The sequence below is a fragment of the Phodopus roborovskii genome, unplaced genomic scaffold, assembly GCF_943737965.1.
Source record: "Phodopus roborovskii unplaced genomic scaffold, PHOROB, whole genome shotgun sequence".
Taxonomy (NCBI): Eukaryota; Metazoa; Chordata; class Mammalia; order Rodentia; family Cricetidae; genus Phodopus; species Phodopus roborovskii.
In genome coordinates, this window is record NW_026126020.1 from 44,665 (window position 1) to 63,475 (window position 18,811).

At 44.7% G+C, this 18,811-nt stretch overlaps 1 protein-coding gene across 4 annotated transcripts; it reads left to right on the top strand.

Annotated features, from left to right (window-relative positions):
- Window positions 1-598: 598 nt before the first annotated feature.
- On the top strand, window positions 599-11,665 carry Armcx4 (armadillo repeat containing X-linked 4). 4 transcript variants are annotated; one of them, XM_051179331.1, is made up of 6 exons: window positions 599-639; window positions 2,049-2,125; window positions 2,919-3,008; window positions 3,338-3,420; window positions 3,687-3,775; window positions 4,068-11,665. In XM_051179331.1, exon 6 carries the CDS (start codon window positions 4,194-4,196, stop codon window positions 11,304-11,306), a length of 7,113 nt encoding a protein of 2,370 aa, XP_051035288.1. In that variant the 5' UTR covers window positions 599-639; window positions 2,049-2,125; window positions 2,919-3,008; window positions 3,338-3,420; window positions 3,687-3,775; window positions 4,068-4,193; the 3' UTR covers window positions 11,307-11,665. The 4 variants fall into 4 exon arrangements, with proteins under 4 accessions (XP_051035288.1, XP_051035287.1, XP_051035289.1 ...); XM_051179330.1 differs by lacking the exon at window positions 599-639 and adding an exon at window positions 1,345-1,546; XM_051179333.1 differs by lacking the exon at window positions 599-639 and adding an exon at window positions 1,346-1,546 and having other exon boundaries at window positions 4,271-11,665.
- Window positions 11,666-18,811: the final 7,146 nt, after the last annotated feature.

Genomic DNA, 18,811 nt, shown 5'->3' on the forward strand with positions numbered 1-18,811 from the left:
TTGGGAGTATGATTCCCCAGTGGAAACAGGTGGGCGCCTGGGGACTCTCCTGAATATTTTGTTCCCGAGTTCTTTTTTTTTTTTTTTTTTTTTTTTTTTTTTGAGGGTGGTGCACTAAAGTTATTTAGGAAGGCAGGGGGTAAAAAGACCTCTCTTGAGGACCGCTTGGAATCCTGGACTTTGTTCTCCCATTTGTGAGGGCGAAAACACTCATGGCCATGGTGTTCTAACAATACATCATCCACAGACCTTCATGCCTATTGCTGCTGGAAAATTTTCAAAGATCGCCACCAACACGGTGACAGAACAAAAATGGCCGAACCTGAGGAGATCGCACCATTGCCATGATAGGGTGACAGACAATTCCACCTGTTAAGTCTCCTTTCTATCTATGTGGTAGCAGTTGCTCCTTTTGTGGGTGTGGTGAGACTGATGTAAAAATCAAAAAAAAAAAAAAAAAAAAAAAAAAAAAAAAAAAAGCCATCATAGGATACAGAACAGAAAACAGGCTAACCTTTAAAATCACTCACTGGTTTTTAAGACACTGTGCTCATCTGAGTTTGGTCTTTGGTCTTTATTCAAGTATCCAGGATCCTCTCTCTGTGAAGAAGTACTCAGCCAGGCACCTAATAGGCAGAGGTAAGTATAGCCAAAACCTCAAAAGCTTTCAATTATTTCTTTATAACTATCAGGTTTTGAAACCTGAACGTCTTTCCAAAGATTAATTTGCTGATTGCATTGAAAAAACGGGTTGGCATTTTTTAGGAAAAAAATTGTATTTAAAACGTCAGTAATTACATCTGTTTTCAAAGCTCAGAAGTAGTTTATAGCAACTAGAAAACGTTTTTTTAAGTGTCATAAAATTGTGTAAATGGATGAGTCTTTAAAATTTTTGCAACCTGGATATTTTCATGGCGAATGTAAACGTCTTTACTGCATTTTCCCAACACTGGGCGGGGGAGGGGGGCGATGATGCTAACAGAAAAGGGAATACAGACAAAGAGAGTGAAGGCTCTGGTTGCACGGTTTTTCTCCTTTCTCTAGGCGATTTGGTGATGGGGTTGTTACTAAGGGAGGCAGGTTGTCTAGAGAGCCAGTGGGGAGCGTTGCTATTGTAGCCTGAGAGGAAAAGAAAGGATTCCTCAAAGATGCAGAAAAGGCTACAGCCAAGGCCTGGGAGTGGGTGGGGGTACAGACCCTTCCTAGTAACCAGGGACCGGTAAACTCCAACCGCTAGATGGTGATGACACTTGTGGGCTCTCAGATTGGAGAGCTCCGAGATGAGTGACAAGGCGGGGCGCGCTGGGGCTCCATGCATGGACGCTAGGAGGGGGGTGCTTGTGCGTGCTGAAGGGGGTCCTGTGGACTGCCTTCCGACCAGTGGGGGGTTGTGAGGAGGAGGGCGAGCGATGACGCGCGGCCCTCACGTGACCTGGAGCTGCAGAGCGACGCAGCCTTGGGTGCAGTCGTCACTCGAGTCTGGCCACCAGCTCCCCGCTGCCCTGCGCGCGGCGGGCTGGCATTGGGCCCGGGGCGAGCTGATCAGGTAAGGGCCCCGGGGCTGCGACGCCACGGCCCCACTAGCCGCAGCCTCCGATCCCGCGGCGCTGTGGAGATGGATTGAGGAGGGGGGTGTCCATGCTGCATTAAGTTCAAGGAGCCTTCCCCTCCTATTTCTCCCGCGTCCCCCAGCCCCTGGCTGAATCTGCGCAAGGGAAGCTTGTGCTTTGACAGGGCCTCTGGTGGAGAAGAGTCTCTAGAGGGAAATGCAGAGGGAAATGCCCATCCTCTTTAATTAACTGCATCAATGGGCGTCCGCACATGTCCGCGGGCTTCCTGCTCCTTTCAGAGGAGGGACGCGCGCCACCGTGGCATTTGCTGAGAAAATGGTGGGCCTTAATGCCTGGACGGCGGGCTCGGTAGGGGTGGTGTCTCAGAATGAGGGGAGGGACCTTTGACAACCAGATTCCAAAAAGGAGAATGTTGGGATGTGTGGCCTTGGTGCTGGCCTAAGCACTCAGTGCCTTTACTCTCCTTTTGGACAATAGTTCGGTGTGGCACTGTTTGTGGTGAGGCGAGGGAAAAACGGAGACGGAGACAAGAGCACTGCCCAGGATCTATGGAGGTTAGTGTGAGCGCCAACACTGAATCATTGAAGTTCTGTATGGATTCTATGCAGCCACGTAGGCACTGTTACGTGTGTGTGTGTGTGTGTGTGTGTGTATTTGAATATAATATATATATATATATATATATATATATATATATATATATGATTATGATGTGGGGTGGGGCTAGCCTGGGAACTTTACCTAAGCTTTGTTTCCTTATCAGGCTTTAGACTTTTCACTTAAATTCTATGGTGAATACCAATAAAGACAAAACTTTATTGCAGATTATTTTGATTTGTGTCAGACGATATTGAAAAATACAAATTATTGTGTAAAAGAATGGTACTATTGTTTGATATAGCCTTTGGGGGATGGGATAATGATTTTGCAGAAGCAAAAGCCCTCCTCCACACCTTGTATCCTGTGCTGAGACTCCTAGAGATGGCTTTCAGGGAAGCAGATGGCAGGCTGTGATTGAAGAATCATGGGATCTGGGGCCTCCATCTCTTCCGCCATCCTCCTTTTCAGACAGTCATGTCTACCTGGCCATCTTGATAAAGGAAATGGTGGACTTTGGGGGAAAGACCTAGAATCCTACAGGTGGTTTAAAAATAAATTTTCTCCTTTTTCTCCCTTTTTCTTTTCTTCCCTCCCTCACTGTGCTATTCATTTAGTGTAGATGAAATCCTAGGTTCTGCCTGAGGCTCTAAATCCCTGAAAGGCAGGGCCGGGGGACACAGATGTTTTGTGCTAGGCTATCAGAAGCACTCAGCACTCACCCTCTCCATTTTCTTTGTCTGTTCCCAGGGCTTTTCATGTTTGAAGTAGGGCTTTTTACTCCTGGAAGCAAGGGAAGGAGGGGGAGACTGTTTTGGAACTATGGAGGTTGGTCTGAAGGTGGGTAGTGGCTGGGGATGACAAAAGAGGGTGGGCTGAGCTTGAAAAGGCTTCAGTGGATGGCACTTCTGCCTTTTCTACACATGGCTGCTTTCCACAATGCTGCAATACAACCTGTTAATTGCAGTGCAGGAAAGGGTGGGAATATTCGAGAGAGGGTGGACTGGGCTGCAACAAAGAAGGCTAGAGATGGGATCACAAGATAATATACATTGTTAAAATGGACCAGAACCCTGGCGAAGCAGACATTGGAATCAAGAATTAGGGTGCTTGTTTGTTCTACTAAGGACACAGTCTCCATTATCTCCTGTTTATCTACTTGCCTATAGATCCTCCTGCATGTCTGCTTCAGAGTCTGAGATCATTGGAAGCAAGGAAGCAAAGAGGAAATTATCTGTGATCAGTATAACTGGTAAGAGGGTGGGAACTGTCTAGTTATGCCTCGAATGTGGGTTAGTGGAGATCAGTGTGCATCCTGTAAGGGGCTGTCTGGAGGAGCTTTTTATTCTTTTTTTATGGCCATTTTTCTAATCATTCCTGAAATTTACCCCAAACCTTTACCTTAATTCTAGTATATGGAAAAGAGTCTGATAGCACCTAAGGATATTGGGTAAACTGAGGGAGTGGATTGTTAATAATACAATGGCTCTATCTCTCCCTTTGTCTGTCTTTCTCTAGGTCTAAAGGTCTCCTGACTCTATGTACCTTTAGGATGTTTCACCAAGCAAAAGAAGGATAGAAGAGGGAACTTCCTTCGTTTATTCCAGGTTCGTATGAGTGGGGACCTGTAATAATAGCAATCAGAGTAGATCCCTTAAAATCTAGTTCTAGGAGTCTCTGTTCCTCATCCATTCTTCATTAGCCCTCCTGCCATCCTTGACACAATTCATTTTGCATATTAAAATGGCTGGGCATTGGGGAGGGTAGGAGGAAATGAAACAAGTGATGCAAATTTTGGTTCTTGAACTTCCAACAAGTACATTGCTTCAATGCTTTCCTGTTCTCCAGACAGTTCCTGTTTTCCAGACGGTTAAATTCATTTCCTTCTTCCACTTCTAGGTCTACTTCCAGTGGCAGCTCTCCTGACCTTTAAGTGGTTAAACACCATTGTCCAGTCACACCACCCTCTTTCCTAGCCCGAGTGAGCCCTCCTATACATTGTGTGCCTTCAGCAGGGGTGATTACATGGGCCGTGTTCAGGACGTGGGCTGGGCGACTGCAGGACTGGTAATCTGGGCTGGTACCTGTTACTGCATTTACAGATTAACCAAGGGAAGATCTCAGAGTGTGAGCAGATTTGCCAGAAATGGGTCCAGAATCGAGACGGAGACTGTGGTTGGGGAAGAGAACCAGACCGTGGCCACAGGCGAAGTCATGGCTGGAGCAGAGACTGAGACTAGAGCCATGACTGAACCAGAACCTGGAGAAGGAGGTGAGCCTGTGGCTGAAGTAGACACCAAGGTCCCTTTTCTAGATAGACCCAATATCCATTCTCAGGCTGAGACAATGCTTGGGGAAGAGATAGAGACTCATTCTGAGACCAGTTTATTGGTGGAAACGATGGTCATGACAGATGCAGTGACTTTCACTGAAGCCACAGCCCAAGCCAAGGAAGTAACCATGAAAGAGGCAGTTACACAAACTGATGTTGAGGCTGAGGAAGTAGGCAAGAAAGAGGCAGTGACTCAGACCAAATCTAAAGCTTGGGCAATGGCTGACAGGTCAGAGGTCAAGAAAGAAGCAATGACCCAGACCAAAGCAGAAGCTCCTCCATTGGCTGAAAAAGAGACAGAGATTAACAGAGTAACAGTGACACAGAGTGAGGTCTTGGCAGTTACCAAGGAAGTAGTCAAGATTGGAACCATGAATGAGACTGGAATTATGGCAGAAGCCACGATAAGAGCACTGGAAGAGACTGTGTGTGTGACTAGGACTCAATCTGAGACTAGGCTTGATGTCACAGTTGATATTAATGAAAATCCCAGTGATATGCCCCTCATAGTGGCTGGAGTGGACGTGAGATCCTATGCACAGTCTCAGGCTGTGACCATAATCCAAAGTGATGATGTGATCGGTGATGAGGTTGACGATCAGGGGAATCTCAAAAACACATCTAAGGCAGGGTCTGCAGTAGACAGAGACACTTCTGCTCAGCCTCATATTGTTGCCAACATTCTGGCTGAAGCCATGCCAGGGGCAAAGGATGATGCTTGTGATAACACAAAAGACATTTGGGAAGCAGAGGCAGATATGAGAACTTGTATAATACAACCTGAGATTGTGACCATGATACAGGCTGAGGCAATGTCTGGTGCCACGACTGATGATGGGGAAGATGCCAGTGATGTATCTAAGGCAATGACTGGTGATGACATAACTGATACTGATCCTCAAGCGGTAACCAGTGACCAGACTGAAGCTATGCCTGATGCCAATGTTAATGGTAAAGGTAATGCCAGTGCCATGGCTAAAGCAGGGGACAAAGCAAACACAAACACCCATTTGCAGACTGATGCCTTGCCTGATGCTGAGGATAAAAACAGAAGTGATACCAATGACATGGATAAGGCAGAGGCTAGTGTAGACGTGGCTTTCTGTACCCAGCCAGAGCCTGTGGCCAATGTCCAGGGTGATGACTTGCCTGATGGCAAAATCAAGGCTAAGGACAATGCCAATACCATATCTAAGGAAGGAGCTCAGACTATGGCCCAGAACCAGGGTGAAGCCTTACCTAATACTAAAGGTAAGGCTAGAGGCAAAGCCAAAGGCAAGTGTAAGGCAGGAGCTGCGACAGATGTGAAAACATGTGCACAACCTCAAGGTGGAATCAAAACCCAAGCTGATGCCTCGTCTGATTCCAAGGTTGAGAGCAAAAGTGACTCTAATGCTGTTTCTAAAGCAGCGGCAAAGGCAGACCAGAAAGCCTGTGCTCAGCCACAGCCTGTGGTCAATTGCCAGAATGAGACCTCGCCTGCTACTAAGAATAAGGTCAAGGGCAATCCAAATCCTATGCCTAAAGCAGAGGCTGCAACAGCTACAGCAGGCTCTGCCCAGACCAATGTTGTGACCAGTTCCCAGGGTGAGACCACACCTGGTACCAAGAATAAGGTCAAGGGTAATCGTAATTCTGTGCCTAAAGCAGGGGCTGGGCCAGATACTACGGGTTCTGCCCAGACCCAGACTGTAGCCAATTCCCACAGTGAGGCTTTACCTGGTGCCAAGAATAAGGTTAAGAGCAATCCCAATGTTGTGCCTAAGGCAGAGGCTGGGGTGGGTGCCTGTACCCAGTCTGTGGCCATTTCCCAGGGTACTTCCTTGACTGGTACCAAGGCTAAGGTCAAGGGCAATTCTAGTGCTGTGTCTAAACCAGATGCTGGGGCAGGTACAACGGGCTCTGCCAAGGCTGTGGCTAATTCCCAGGGCGAATTACCTGGTTCCAAGAGTAAGGTTAAGGGTAATTCCAATGCGGTGCCTAAGGCAGATGCTGGGACAACTTCAACAGACACTGTTCAGCCCCAGGCTGAGGCCTTGCTTGGTGCCAGAAATAAGGTCAAGGGCAATTCCAGTTCTATGCCTAAAGCAGAGTCTGGGGCAAGTACGATACTGGCTTTGGCTTCTTCCCAGGCTGAGGCCTTGCTTGGTGCCAGAAATAAGGTCAGGGGCAATTCCAACACTGTGCCTAAAGCAGAGGCTGGGTCAGGTGCAAGGGGCTCTGCCCAGACCCAGGCTGTGGTCAGTTCCCAGAATGAGACTTTGCTTGGTGCCAGGAATAAGATTAGGGCCAATGCTAGTACTAAATCAGGTGCCAAAACAGGTACAAGGAGCTCTGTTCAGCCCCAGGCTGTGGTCAGTTCCCAGAATGAAGCTTTGCTTGGGGCAAGGGATATGGGTCTGTCCAGCTCACAGGTAGAAGCCACTGTAGACAATAGGATGTATGCAAGGCCGGTGGCAGGTGCTGTGCCCACTTCGGAAATTGTGAGTGGGGTAGGTGCTCAGCCTAACATGCACGATTATTACTGGAATGGGATTGGTGTTGAGGACTGGATTGCTGCTGAGCGGTGGATCAAATTTAGGTTTCAGACCATAGATGGAGACTGGGAGAACAGTGTATCCTGGGCTGAGGATGAGAATGGAGCCAGTGTTGGGCCCTGGAGTGGGGCCAATGATAAGACTGGCATTGTTAGTTCCTGGGCTGTGGCTTGTGATGAATCTAGCATTAAGTCCTGGACTGGGGCTAGGACTGAGAATGAGGTGGCTCTTGGATCCTGGGTAGGTGCTGGTGACCAGGCCAGTGGAGCACTCTGGGCAGGAGCTCAGGCTACTGAGGGGACCTGGGTTGGGGACAAGGCCAGTGGAGCTTCCTGGACTGGAGCTGAAAACCAGATCAGTGCAGGTTCTTGGGTTGTCTCTGGAAACCAGGCCATTGCAGGGCCCTGGGCTGTGAGTCAAGTCAGTGATGGGTCGTGGCCTGCAGTCCAGGCCAGTGGAGTGTCCTGGGTTGTGGACCAGGCTACTGGGACCTGGACTGTGGCTGATAACCAGGCTGGTGCAGTGTCTTGGGCTGGAGCTGGCAACATTGTTAGTATTGGATACTGGACTGGGGCTGTGGACCAGACCAATGCAGTTGCCTGGACAGGAACTGGTGATCAGGCTGTTGGTGAAGCCAAGCCAAGGTTTGAAGATCAGGCCAGTGAAAAAGGGACCTGGGCTGGAGCTGCTGTCCAGACCAGTGGAGAGTCCAGCGGAAGGGCTTGGCCTGAGACTGCAGACCAAGCCAGTGCAGCATCCAGGCTTGGGACTGTAGATCCATCTGGTGGTGCATCCTGGCCTGGCACTGGGGACCAGGCTGGTGGAGTAGCTACATCAGGCTCTGCAGACCAGTCCAGCAGTGGGTCTTGGGCTGGCACTAGGAATCTGGCTGGGGAAAGATCCTGGACTGGGACAGGTGACCAGTCTGATGGTGGATCTAAACCTGGTTTTGAGAATCAGACAGGTAATGAAGGGTCTTGGACTGGCACTATTAGCCAGGCTAGTGGAGGGTCCAAGTCGGTGCCTGAGGATCAGTCTGCTGGAAGATCCTGGACAGATTCTGGAGACCAGCTCAGTGGAGGGTTCTTGGTTGGGCCTTTGGACCAGGCCAATGGAGAGTCTCAGCCTGGTTCTGGAGATCTGGTTGCTAGTGGAGTAGATCATTCCAGTGGAGGAGGATGCTGGGCTGGTTCTGGGGACCAGTCTGGTGGAGAATCTAGGATGGGGTCCAGGGACCAGTCTAATGCAGAGTCTTGGCCTGGCACTGGAGATCAGACCAGTGGATGGTACTGTACTTACACATCGAGTCAGGCCATTGGAGGAGCCTCTTGGGTTGGGGCCAGTGCTCAGGATGTTGGAGGGTCGAAGCCAGTGCAGGTGAATCAGTCTAGTAGTGGGTCCTGGCTTGGAACTGGAACTCAGGTCAGTGGTGTGTCCTGGACTGGTGATCAGGTTGGTGGCTGTCCTAAACCTGGATTTGAGGATCAGGCCATTGGAGGAGGATTCTGGGCTGGTGCTGGGGACCAGAGCACTGGAGGGTCCAGGCCAGCTGTGTCTGAGGATCAGTCTAGTGGAGGAGTTTCTTGGGGTGGAGCTGGTGCTCATGTCATTGGAGGATCTAGAACATGTCCCACTGATCAGTCCAGTGGTGGATCCTGGGCTGGCATTGGGAGTCAGGTCAGTGGAGGGTCCTGGGTTGGGACTGTGGATCAGACTAGTGGTTGTTCTAAATCTGGATTTGAAGATCAGGCATGTGTGGGAGGCTCTTGGACTGGTACTGTGGATCAGACTAGTGGAGAATCCTGGCCTGGCTCTAGGGCTACTAATGAAGCCAGTGGAGTATCTAAGCTAGATACTCAAGAGCAGACCAGTGGAAGATTCCTTGTAAGTGCTGAGGTGGAGGCCAATGAAGGATTTTGGTTTGGGCCTGGGAGTGAGGCCTTTATAGGGTCTTGGTGCTGGACAGAAGAGGCTACTATTTTTCCTATAGCTGATATGAAGGATGAGGCCAGAGTTGAATCCACCTCAGGCACTAGGGAAGAAACCAGTGTTAGTTCTGGATTGGGGGATGAAAAGAAGGCCAGATCTGAGGAGACAGCCTTTGTAGGCACCTGTGTTGGAGGTGAGCCTGAGAGTGTGGCTGGAGCTGAGGCTGAAGTTGAGACAGAGGTTAAGGTTACAGCTGAAGCTGAGGCTGGAGCTGGGCCTGAGGCTGGATCCGAGGCAAAGGTTGAGGCTGAGGTGGGTGCGGAGACTAGGGAAGAGGCTGGGGCAGCAGCTGCAGCTGATTCTGAGACTGGAGCTGAGGCTGGTCCTAGAGTTGAGGCAGGGGCTGGGGCCGAAGCTGGAATGGGGTTTTGGTCCTGGGATGGAGATGCAGCCACTAAAGGGTCCAGGCTTGGGGCTGGGGCTGAGGCTGAGGCTGAGGCTGAGGCTGGAGTTGTGGGAGGGGCTGAGGCTGAAGCTGAGACTGAGAATAGCATGGGATTTTGGTTCTGGGATGGAGATGCAGCTACTAAAGGGTCTAAGCTTGGAGCTGAGGCTGGGGCTGAGGCTGGGATTGGGACAGGAGCAGGGGCAGAGGCTGAAGCTGTGACTGAGACCAGCATGGGATTTTGGTTTTGGGAAGGAGACACATCTGCTAAAGGGTCGAGGCTTGGGGCTGAGCCAGAGGCTGGAGCTGGAGCAGGGGCTGAGGCTGTGGCTGAACCTGTGGCTGAGACCAGCATGGAATTTTGGTCGTGGGATGGAGATGCAGCCACTAAAGGGTCTAGGATTGGAGCTGAGGTTGAGGCTGGGGCTGGAGTTGTGGCTGAGGCTGGGGCTGAGACCAGAATGGGGTTTTGGTTTTGGAATGAAGACTCAACCAATAAAGGGGCTGGGCTTGGGGCTGAGGCCGGGGCAGGAGTTGTTGCGGAGGGTGGGGCTGAAGCCAGGATGGAGCTTTGGTCCTGGGATGGAGATGCAACCTCTAAAGGGTCTAGGCTTGGGGCTGAGGCTGAGACTAGCTTAGGGTCTTGGACTTTTTCTACAGAAGTAAATGATGATGATGAGGAGGAGCTAAGTAGAGAATCCAGCCCTGGTATTGAAGAGATCAGTCTAAGAACCTTGTTTGGGGCTGAGAGTGAGGACAATAATGACCTCAGATCTACAAATGAAAAAGAAGCCAATTCTGAATCTGGGACTGGGGATAAGGACAACACTAAAGATAAGTTTGATGCTGCTGATGGAGTTGACATCCGGTCTTGGTTCTGTATTGGTAATGAAAACAGAGGTGAGGATGAGTCTACATCTCAGGTGAAAGCCAAAAAGTCGATTGAACCAAGAGGCATATATCCATCCATGGTCCCTGGGGCAGGAATGGGTGTATGGGATGGAACCATAATTTGTTCGGAGAGCAAGTTATTACACCAAACCAGCTTTCCAGGTGAAGATGGCTTCAGAAAGCAATTCGGTACTGGAGAGAAGGTGCATTGCTGCAACTGCCGCTGGAAACGTGACATCAATCTTGACCCTCAAGATCTTGAAAAGCTCATTTGCATGATTGAAATGACTGAAGATCCTTCTGTTCACGAAATAGCCACGAATGCTCTATATAACAGCGCTGATTATCCTTATCCCCAGGAAATTGATAGGAATGTAGGTGGGATTTCAGTTATCCAAAGCTTATTGAGTAATCCCTATCCTACTGTCCGGCAGAAGGCTTTAAATGCATTGAATAACATCTCAGTTGCTGCTGAAAACCATAGAAAGGTTAAGACATATTTAAGCCAAGTATGTGAAGATACTGTCACCTATCCCTTAAATTCAAATGTACAAGTGGCTGGACTAAGATTGATAAGACACCTGACTATTACTAGTGAGTATCAGCATATGGTTACCAATTATATTTCAGAATTTCTCCGTTTGTTGGCTATGGGAAGTGGAGAAACTAAAGACCATGTTTTAGGAATGCTTGTGAATTTCTCTAAAAATCCATCCATGACAAAAGACTTGCTCATTGCCAATGCACCAACAGCACTGATTAACATTTTCAGCAAGAAAGAGACAAAAGAGAATATCCTGAATGCTCTTTTACTTTTTGAAAATATAAATCATCATTTTAAAAAGAGAGCAAAAACATATCCCCAAGACAGGTTCAGTAAAAGTTCCCTTTATTTCCTGTTTCAACGACCTAAAGCCTGTGCCAAGAAACTTAGAGCCTTAGCAGCAGATTGTAGTGACCCAGAGGTGAAAGAAAGGGTTGAGGTATTAATAAATAAGCTCTGATTGGCTATCTGTTCCCCCCAAAGCTTGAGTATCATTTTTGTTTTACACCTTTGACATGATGTACATTGTAAATTGTATTAGAACTTTTAAACTAATGTTGTCTATGAGGGTCTATAGCTGAACAATTTTATGAACACCAAATGAATTCAAACTTGTTCTGGTAATACATGTGTCAATTTTTATCTTGTCTGGATTGAGATATTTTTAGTATGCTTCATGAGCAGAAACCAAACTGATTCTTCATAAGTAAGGTAATCTTTGGTCCTTTGTGTGGACTTATGTTTATACATTTGAGACTTTATTTTTATGTCATCAATAAAGTTGTGTGTTTTAAGAAGCAAAAAAAAAAAAAAAGAGAGAGATAATTGTCTTCATCCTTGTGCTTATGATCTGCTTGGAAAGATACACGGCAATAAAATTGTAAGTCTTTGGGTCACAGCTGCTTCCCATCAGTGCTTGGAGGAGGCAGAGAAGGCTGCATGAGGTATCAGTGCCTGGGAGTGCTTTATGGAAAGGGGGTCTTTTAAAGCAAATTGTGCTTGAAGAATAAGATACAAAAGGTCAAAAGGATCATTTGAGGAGGGAGAATTGGTGGGAGAAAGACAAGGAAGTGGGAAATGATTCAGGAGGGCTGTGAGAAGAAACAGAAGAGCGAGGAAGTTAGCATGATGTCTGTCTGTGGAGCACCTCTGATTGCTAGAGTGTCTCTGCATATTATATTTATCCCTAGAAACAGCAAGGACTTTCATGATTAGAGGATGAAAGGAAAATAATGTGGTTGATTTGTGTTCAGGATGAGTCCAAGTTGGAGTGAGGACAGGAATGGTGACTAGAGATAGGAAAACAAGCTGGAAAGTGCTAGCATTATAGCACAGGCATGAGATGATAAAACATCTGAAATGTCATTAAATAAATAAGTACAAAACATAAGTGAGAATTCTCTCCTTTGTGACTTATTATATAGTCAAGGCTGACCTTGAACTCCCTGTACCTGGGGTCAGAAACCCCTGTAATGAGTAAGTGCTTCATTCTATTCTGGAAACATATAAAGAGGATCAGTTTTTATTTTAGGGTTGTGGAGTACATGGGAATATGTCCTCTTTCATGGCCAACTGTAGTATCTATAGAAGTGTGCAAGAAAATTGTTTTGAATTAACAAGAAAATATAGTTGAAAGAAAAGTAAATTTTAGTGTTTTCACCAGGATTTCTTTAGTAAGATTGGTTGGAGTGGGGTTTCATGGTACCATCAAGAATGGTGTTATCCTCCACAGGGACATGATCCAATATTTTTCCACCACATAGTGTTGGCAAGGGTACCTTCACATGTGTGTGAGCGTGAGCATTCAGGCTGTGTGGCTGGCAGCATACAAAGTAAGTTACTGAGCATTTCCGTCCTTATCTACTGATTTACTTTCCTTGTGTTAAAAAAGAAACTAGGAAAAGGAAAGTAGTAAGAAAAAAATAGTTTTTTTTTCCAGTTTTGCCTAGTTTGAGGGTGAAGGATGTATGTGGGATTCTTACAGTTTATAGAAAGCTGCAATATCTTTAAACACAAAAAATACACACACTCACACATGTACACACAATTCATGCATGCGTGTGTGTTCAATTAGTTCTTTCCTCCGGTGACTGAGGCTGAGTTTGTCTCCATCTGTTGTTATCAGCAAGTATTCTCTATTTTCAGTACAGAGAAACATACACATCTCTCTTTAGAGCTCTAGCCCATTCTCTCTTCACTTGGAATCTTGATTACAGGTACAAGGTCCATTGGAACATTTCAAAGCTTTTAAGGTATACGTGTCTTTCTTTTTCCTTTATTGTGTTTTATTTTATTTTGTGGTGTGTGTGTGTTTGTGTGTTGTGGAAAGGGCTTGCCATGGCACAAGGGACCACTTGTGGGAGTTAGTTCTTTCCTTCCACCATGTGGGAACTGGGGCTTGAACTCAGGTTGTCAGGTTTGGCAGCAAGTGCCTTTTCCCAATGAGCCATTTCACTTGCCCTGTGTATGCCCTTTCACCCAATAATAATATTTGTAGAAATACATCTTTAAAGGCAAATAAAACAACCAGTTTGCAATGAGTTGTGTATCTTCAAACTGTGTTGAAAAGTGAAAAAGTATAAGATTATTTAAAATAGGCATCTACATTTATGGCAGATATTTTGGCATGCAATCCTCAGTAGGAAAACCAACTGTAAAAGCATATATAATATCTGTGAAGAAAAAAGTGTGCATTTAAATGATCCTCAAGGGGCTGGGGAGATTGACTCAGTGATGTGCTTGCTGTGAAATCATGGGGACCTACCTGACTTTGGATCTCCAATACTCACATAAAAAGCTAAACTGGCAGTTTGCCTGAAATCCCTCTTTTGTGGGCTCAGGAACAAGATGATCCCAGCGATTTTCTGCTCAGCCAATCTAGACAATGGGCAGGCTCCAGGTTCAGTAAACAACAGTGTCTGAAAACAACACAATAACCAAGGTGGAGGGCTGGTGAGATGGCTTAGCCTTAAGAGCACTTGCTGTTCTTGCAAAGAACCTGAGAGCATTTCTCAGCATCCATGTAGGGCAGTTCACAACCATCTGAAACCCCAGCTTCAAGGGATCTTGACCTCCTTTTCCAGCACCCATGGGAACACACACCTATGGTTTACACTCAGATATACACATGCACATGAATTTTAAGAAAGGAAATTAATCTTTAAAAGAGTAAACCAAGGGCTAGAGAGATGGCCCAGAGGTACAGAACATTGGCTGCTATTGTAAAGGTCCTGAGTTCAATTCCCAGCAACCACAGAGTGGCTCATAACCATCTGTAATGAGATCTGGTGCTCTCTTCTGGTGTGCAGGCATCCACACAGGTAGAATACTGTATAAATAATAAATCTTTTTTTAAAAAGTAAACCAACAAAGGAGGAGAACCAGTCCACTAGGAAGATACCCAAGTTGAATTCTGGTCTACTCATGCACATGCATGCCACACATGAGCACACACACACATGAACATGTACAGACACAACAAAATGGCCTCTAAAATGAACTGTTATGTATTATGAGAACATTAATATTTTATTGGTATTAGTTAGACTGATGGGAGGTTTTTAATTAGTTCTTTTAAAGACAAAAAGATTTACTTAATTTTTTAAATTTATCTTTTGATACAAGATCTCATCATATAGACCTGGCTGTCCTGGAACTCACTATGTAGACAAGACTGGCCTTGAACTCAGAGATCCACCTACTTGTGCCTATTGAGTGCTGGAATTAAAGACATTTGCCATCACAGCTTCCTTTCTTTATGTTTATATATATGAGCATTTACCTGCATGTGTATATATGTACCATGTGTATGCCTAATGCTCTCAAAAGCCAGAAAATGGTCTTGGATCCCCTGGAACTTGAGTTACAGACTGTTGTGGGCCACTATGTAGGTGCTGGGAACCAAATCAAAGTCCTCTGCAAGAGCGGCAACTATTCTTAACTGATGAGCCATCCCTCCAGCCCCATCTTTTTAATATATATATATATATATATATATATATATATATATATCAGAAGTTTCTTGTATAGTTTAGCCCAAAGTCAAATAATGTACTTTGGATGGGCAGGACTGTCAGTCACTTTTGAAAACCTTAGAGCAAAAGTTTAAACAAAGGTTTGCATATTATATCTAAATATTTGGAAGGTATGACTTAAAGGTTTAAATCGGTGTTCAAATAAAACTGTATTTAAAATTTTTTATTCTCTTAAACTACTCTGTAAAATGAAATTATTATTGGTCCTTGTTCAATGGCACACACTTCATCCTAGCTAGTCAGAGAACTAAATCAGAAAGGATGGTCAAAATAGTGATGTGACAACAAAACAATCTCAAGTGTACTGTTTGAGGACCACAGACATTGCATTCTAAAGAAATGGTACCACGGGCTAGGCATGATGGCCCACACCTTTAATGCTGGCACTCAGAAGCAGAAGCAGAATCAGGAGGGTTTCTGTCTGAAAGAAAATAAAAAAAAAAAAATGGTATCACTTTGTAATGGATTCTACCTTCTGCTGCCTGATCCCCTGACAGGAATAAAATGCTTATTTCATTTGTTAGGACTGATGTTAGTAGATAGCTCTCAGCTGTCATCTCACTTGCAAAAATGCATCAACTGAAGACAGTGACCTCCCCAAGATCATACCTTCTTCCTGGGGGCAGTTTTTGTCCAATGACTGATGGTCATGGCTTGAGACAGCTTATTAGCTCCCTCTGTCCATCCCTGCTTCCCTCTTTTCCCTTCAATGGATGTTGAACCCATGGAATTCCCTAATAAAGCCCTTCATGCTGTCTTTGTCTGCTCCCTAGAGAATAAACCTTCAAGAATCAATACAAGAAGCTGTTCAAGAAAGCAAACACTGGGATGAAATATTCTAAATAGATTTCTTGCTGACCAGTTGTCAGTGTGAACTCCACCCAGGAGGAAGGTTTCACAGATACAAACATGGAATGAGGGGGCACAAGAACACCTAGAGAGAATTTGCTGATGAAAGGGAAAGTATTGTCTGGAACCATATGTCAAAACTTGAAAATGAGGCTAGACGCAAAACTCATTAAGAGCACTTGTTGTTCTTACAGAGTATCTAAATTTGATTTCCAGCACCCACATGGTAGTTTATAACTATCCATACATCCCATTCCTGGTGATTCATTGCACTCTTCTGACCTCTGTGGATACCAGGCATGTACATGGTGCACATACAAACATTCAGACAAAGCACTTGAATGTATAAGCAAAATATATAAATCTAAAAACTATTTTAAATACAAACACTTAAGCATATAAATAAAATATATAAATCTAAAAAATATTTAAATACTTTGACAAAAGTGGTATAAATTTCATGTGTAGGAAAGGTTATTAAGTTTGATTGACATTTAAAAAGCTGAGAAAGTAACTTAAATTAAAACCTAATAGCTGTATTCAAAATCAAGAGAGCTTCCCTCATCAGTTATATAGAACTTTAATGTACAGAAAGAGAAATCTGAAGAGCAGGCACAGGAATTATTGAAAAAAGTAAAGCTTTCAAGAATGTTAAAATCACAACCAAATCTTCTATGTTAGACCCAAGCCCTGGTTAGAAAGAAATGTGACCTAGTGACCTGTAGGATGGAACCTCTTGATTGTTTTTCCATAAATATTTTGTATCTCCTACATCTCTCTGAATCCTTGAATTATTCAGAACTGTCTCACTTTTGATGATTGGAGGCTGGAACTCCATCTTTCTTGAAGATTTAAGCATGCCTTTTGTCTTTAAGATGGCATGGACTGACCCTAGAATCTGCTCTGACTCATCTTGGTCACTAGGCCTGTAACTAGGTCTAAAGCACAGTTAATACTATTAAGCGCAGCTTAATAGCTGTCTGGGGTGTATTGAATGTAATAAGGAAAAGGAATATAGAAGTAAGTAGCTGTAAGATCTGACCAGCCATTGGTACCAGTAGGTACCAAAAGAGTATGCACAGGTATGAAAATCAGGAGCAGCCTTAGTGGGTCTAGAGCACAAAATGGAATATAGGAGAATAAATCAATTTGAGAGTGTTTCCAAGATTTAAAACCCTAGCAAAGATCCGGGAAGTGATGGGAATTAGTGTGGTTCACATGGTTCCTTAAAGTAGGGAAAACAGAAGCTCAAATTGAGACATAAAATGCCATGAAGGATGCTGGAAGAAGGGATTAAAGACTCAGATAAAAGGCTGCAGAAAGGGCTCAATAGTCAAGAGCATTGGCTGCTCTTCCAAAGGACCCAGGTCCAATTACCAGCAACTACGAGGAGGCTTACAAACATCTATTTGACACTCTTTTCTGGCTTCCCTGAGCACTACATGCACATGGTATACAGGCATACATGTAGACAAATCATACACATAAAATAATATTTTAAAGCATTCAACTAAGTGAAAATGATAGAATAAATGTATTATATAATGTAGGAAATTTTTTCTCAAGGACTATATTCTACTGGAAAACTCCAAGTGCACACTAGTTATCAACACTGAGGATTATACTGGTGAAAGGGGTGTCCTCATCACTCACTTTGGTGGTATTCCTCTTTGGAGGCCTGGGCTCAGAGTAGAAGAGTGTGCTAAGGGTTGAGGAATAACAATAGAAATGTTGATGACTCTGACACAATAGATCCTTCAGGGATATCCTTAAAGGTAAGGTGGATGCAAATGCCGTCATACCCTGTAAGATCAGAAAAGGGGATCAAGTGCCTTATCTTGCAGAGACCCATGGGGATGATTAACAATGCTATAGATGGATAATGGTAAAGGCATGGTAAATGAGACATAGACAGTCAATAGGTTGTTCATAAGCCATTCAAAAGAAATCAAAGGTTGTTGGAAGTCTGAAGGAAGTTGCCTCAATAAAAAGTTAGTTCCTGTCCAGTCTGTGGTCCTAAATCATTGAGATCTTTTGCTCTAGATTATATATATGTCTTGATGCCCTTCATAGGATTCATAGGAATCTTCCTTAGTCTTTCCAATGACTCATGTAACTGTATGCTAAGAAAAGACGAATGACCAAATATTTTGAGGACAAACATTGATTTTCAATTGCCATGGATACTCAGAGACTTAAAATGTCAGTATAGCCCCCAGAGTCCCATGAGAATATGGAAGCTAGGAATTAAATAAGATCAAATTCCAGATGTAGCTCACAATAGGTTCACTGAGTTTAGAACTTGACCCAGTGGTTATTTTCATGGTCTCTGAAGATTTAATTGGTCCCAGCCCCATTGTTCTTTGGCCTGTTGAAGCAGTATTATTAGTAGAGGAAAAAGCCAAGTGACTGCTTCTGAAATTGTATATGCATTCCCTAGCCAACTTAGTATTTATAGCATCCGAGATGGGAGTGTGGGTACAAATTAGTGTCTCTTTTAAAGATCTACAAAATATAAAGATGTGGTCTCCATTATACTGTCTTCTAATTAGCCAGTTTTGTGGCTTGCAAAATGTGGACAGTGGCTATAAGATGATAGTAAATTATTGTCAACCAAGTAGTAAGACAATTCCAACCCCATGTCAAACATGTGTAGTATTTTTGTTAGTGGAGATTATCATGGCCTTTGCATATAGTATTCAGCTGTTGCGAAAAATATGCTTGTTCTCCCCTTATTAGACTGGATATCAAAAAGCATTTATACTCACATAGAGTGGCCAACACCCCATTTATCATTTTTCCTCAAGGCCCTACTAACTCCCCTATCTTCCATTTTAATTTAACTCTAAAGGAGTCTGGACAATGCTTCAGAAGAGGTAGCATGCTGTTTGCCTTGGCAAGATACATGCACTACAGAAGGTAAGAGCTAAACTCTAGAAAGGACCAGAGGCTGGCCCTATTAAGTGTAACTTTTAGTGGCCGAATAGTCTGAGGAATGTCAGGAGATCCTTCTACATAAGGGGAAATTAGGGCATTTTCAGAGTTCTTCCCAAAGAAAGAAGATTGGCTTTTTAGGTTCTGG

What these genes read in the sequence shown, in the direction of transcription:
- Armcx4 (XM_051179331.1), top strand. Translation starts at nt 4,194, where the DNA reads ATGGGCCGTGTTCAGGACGTGGGCTGGGCGACTGCAGGACTGGTAATC.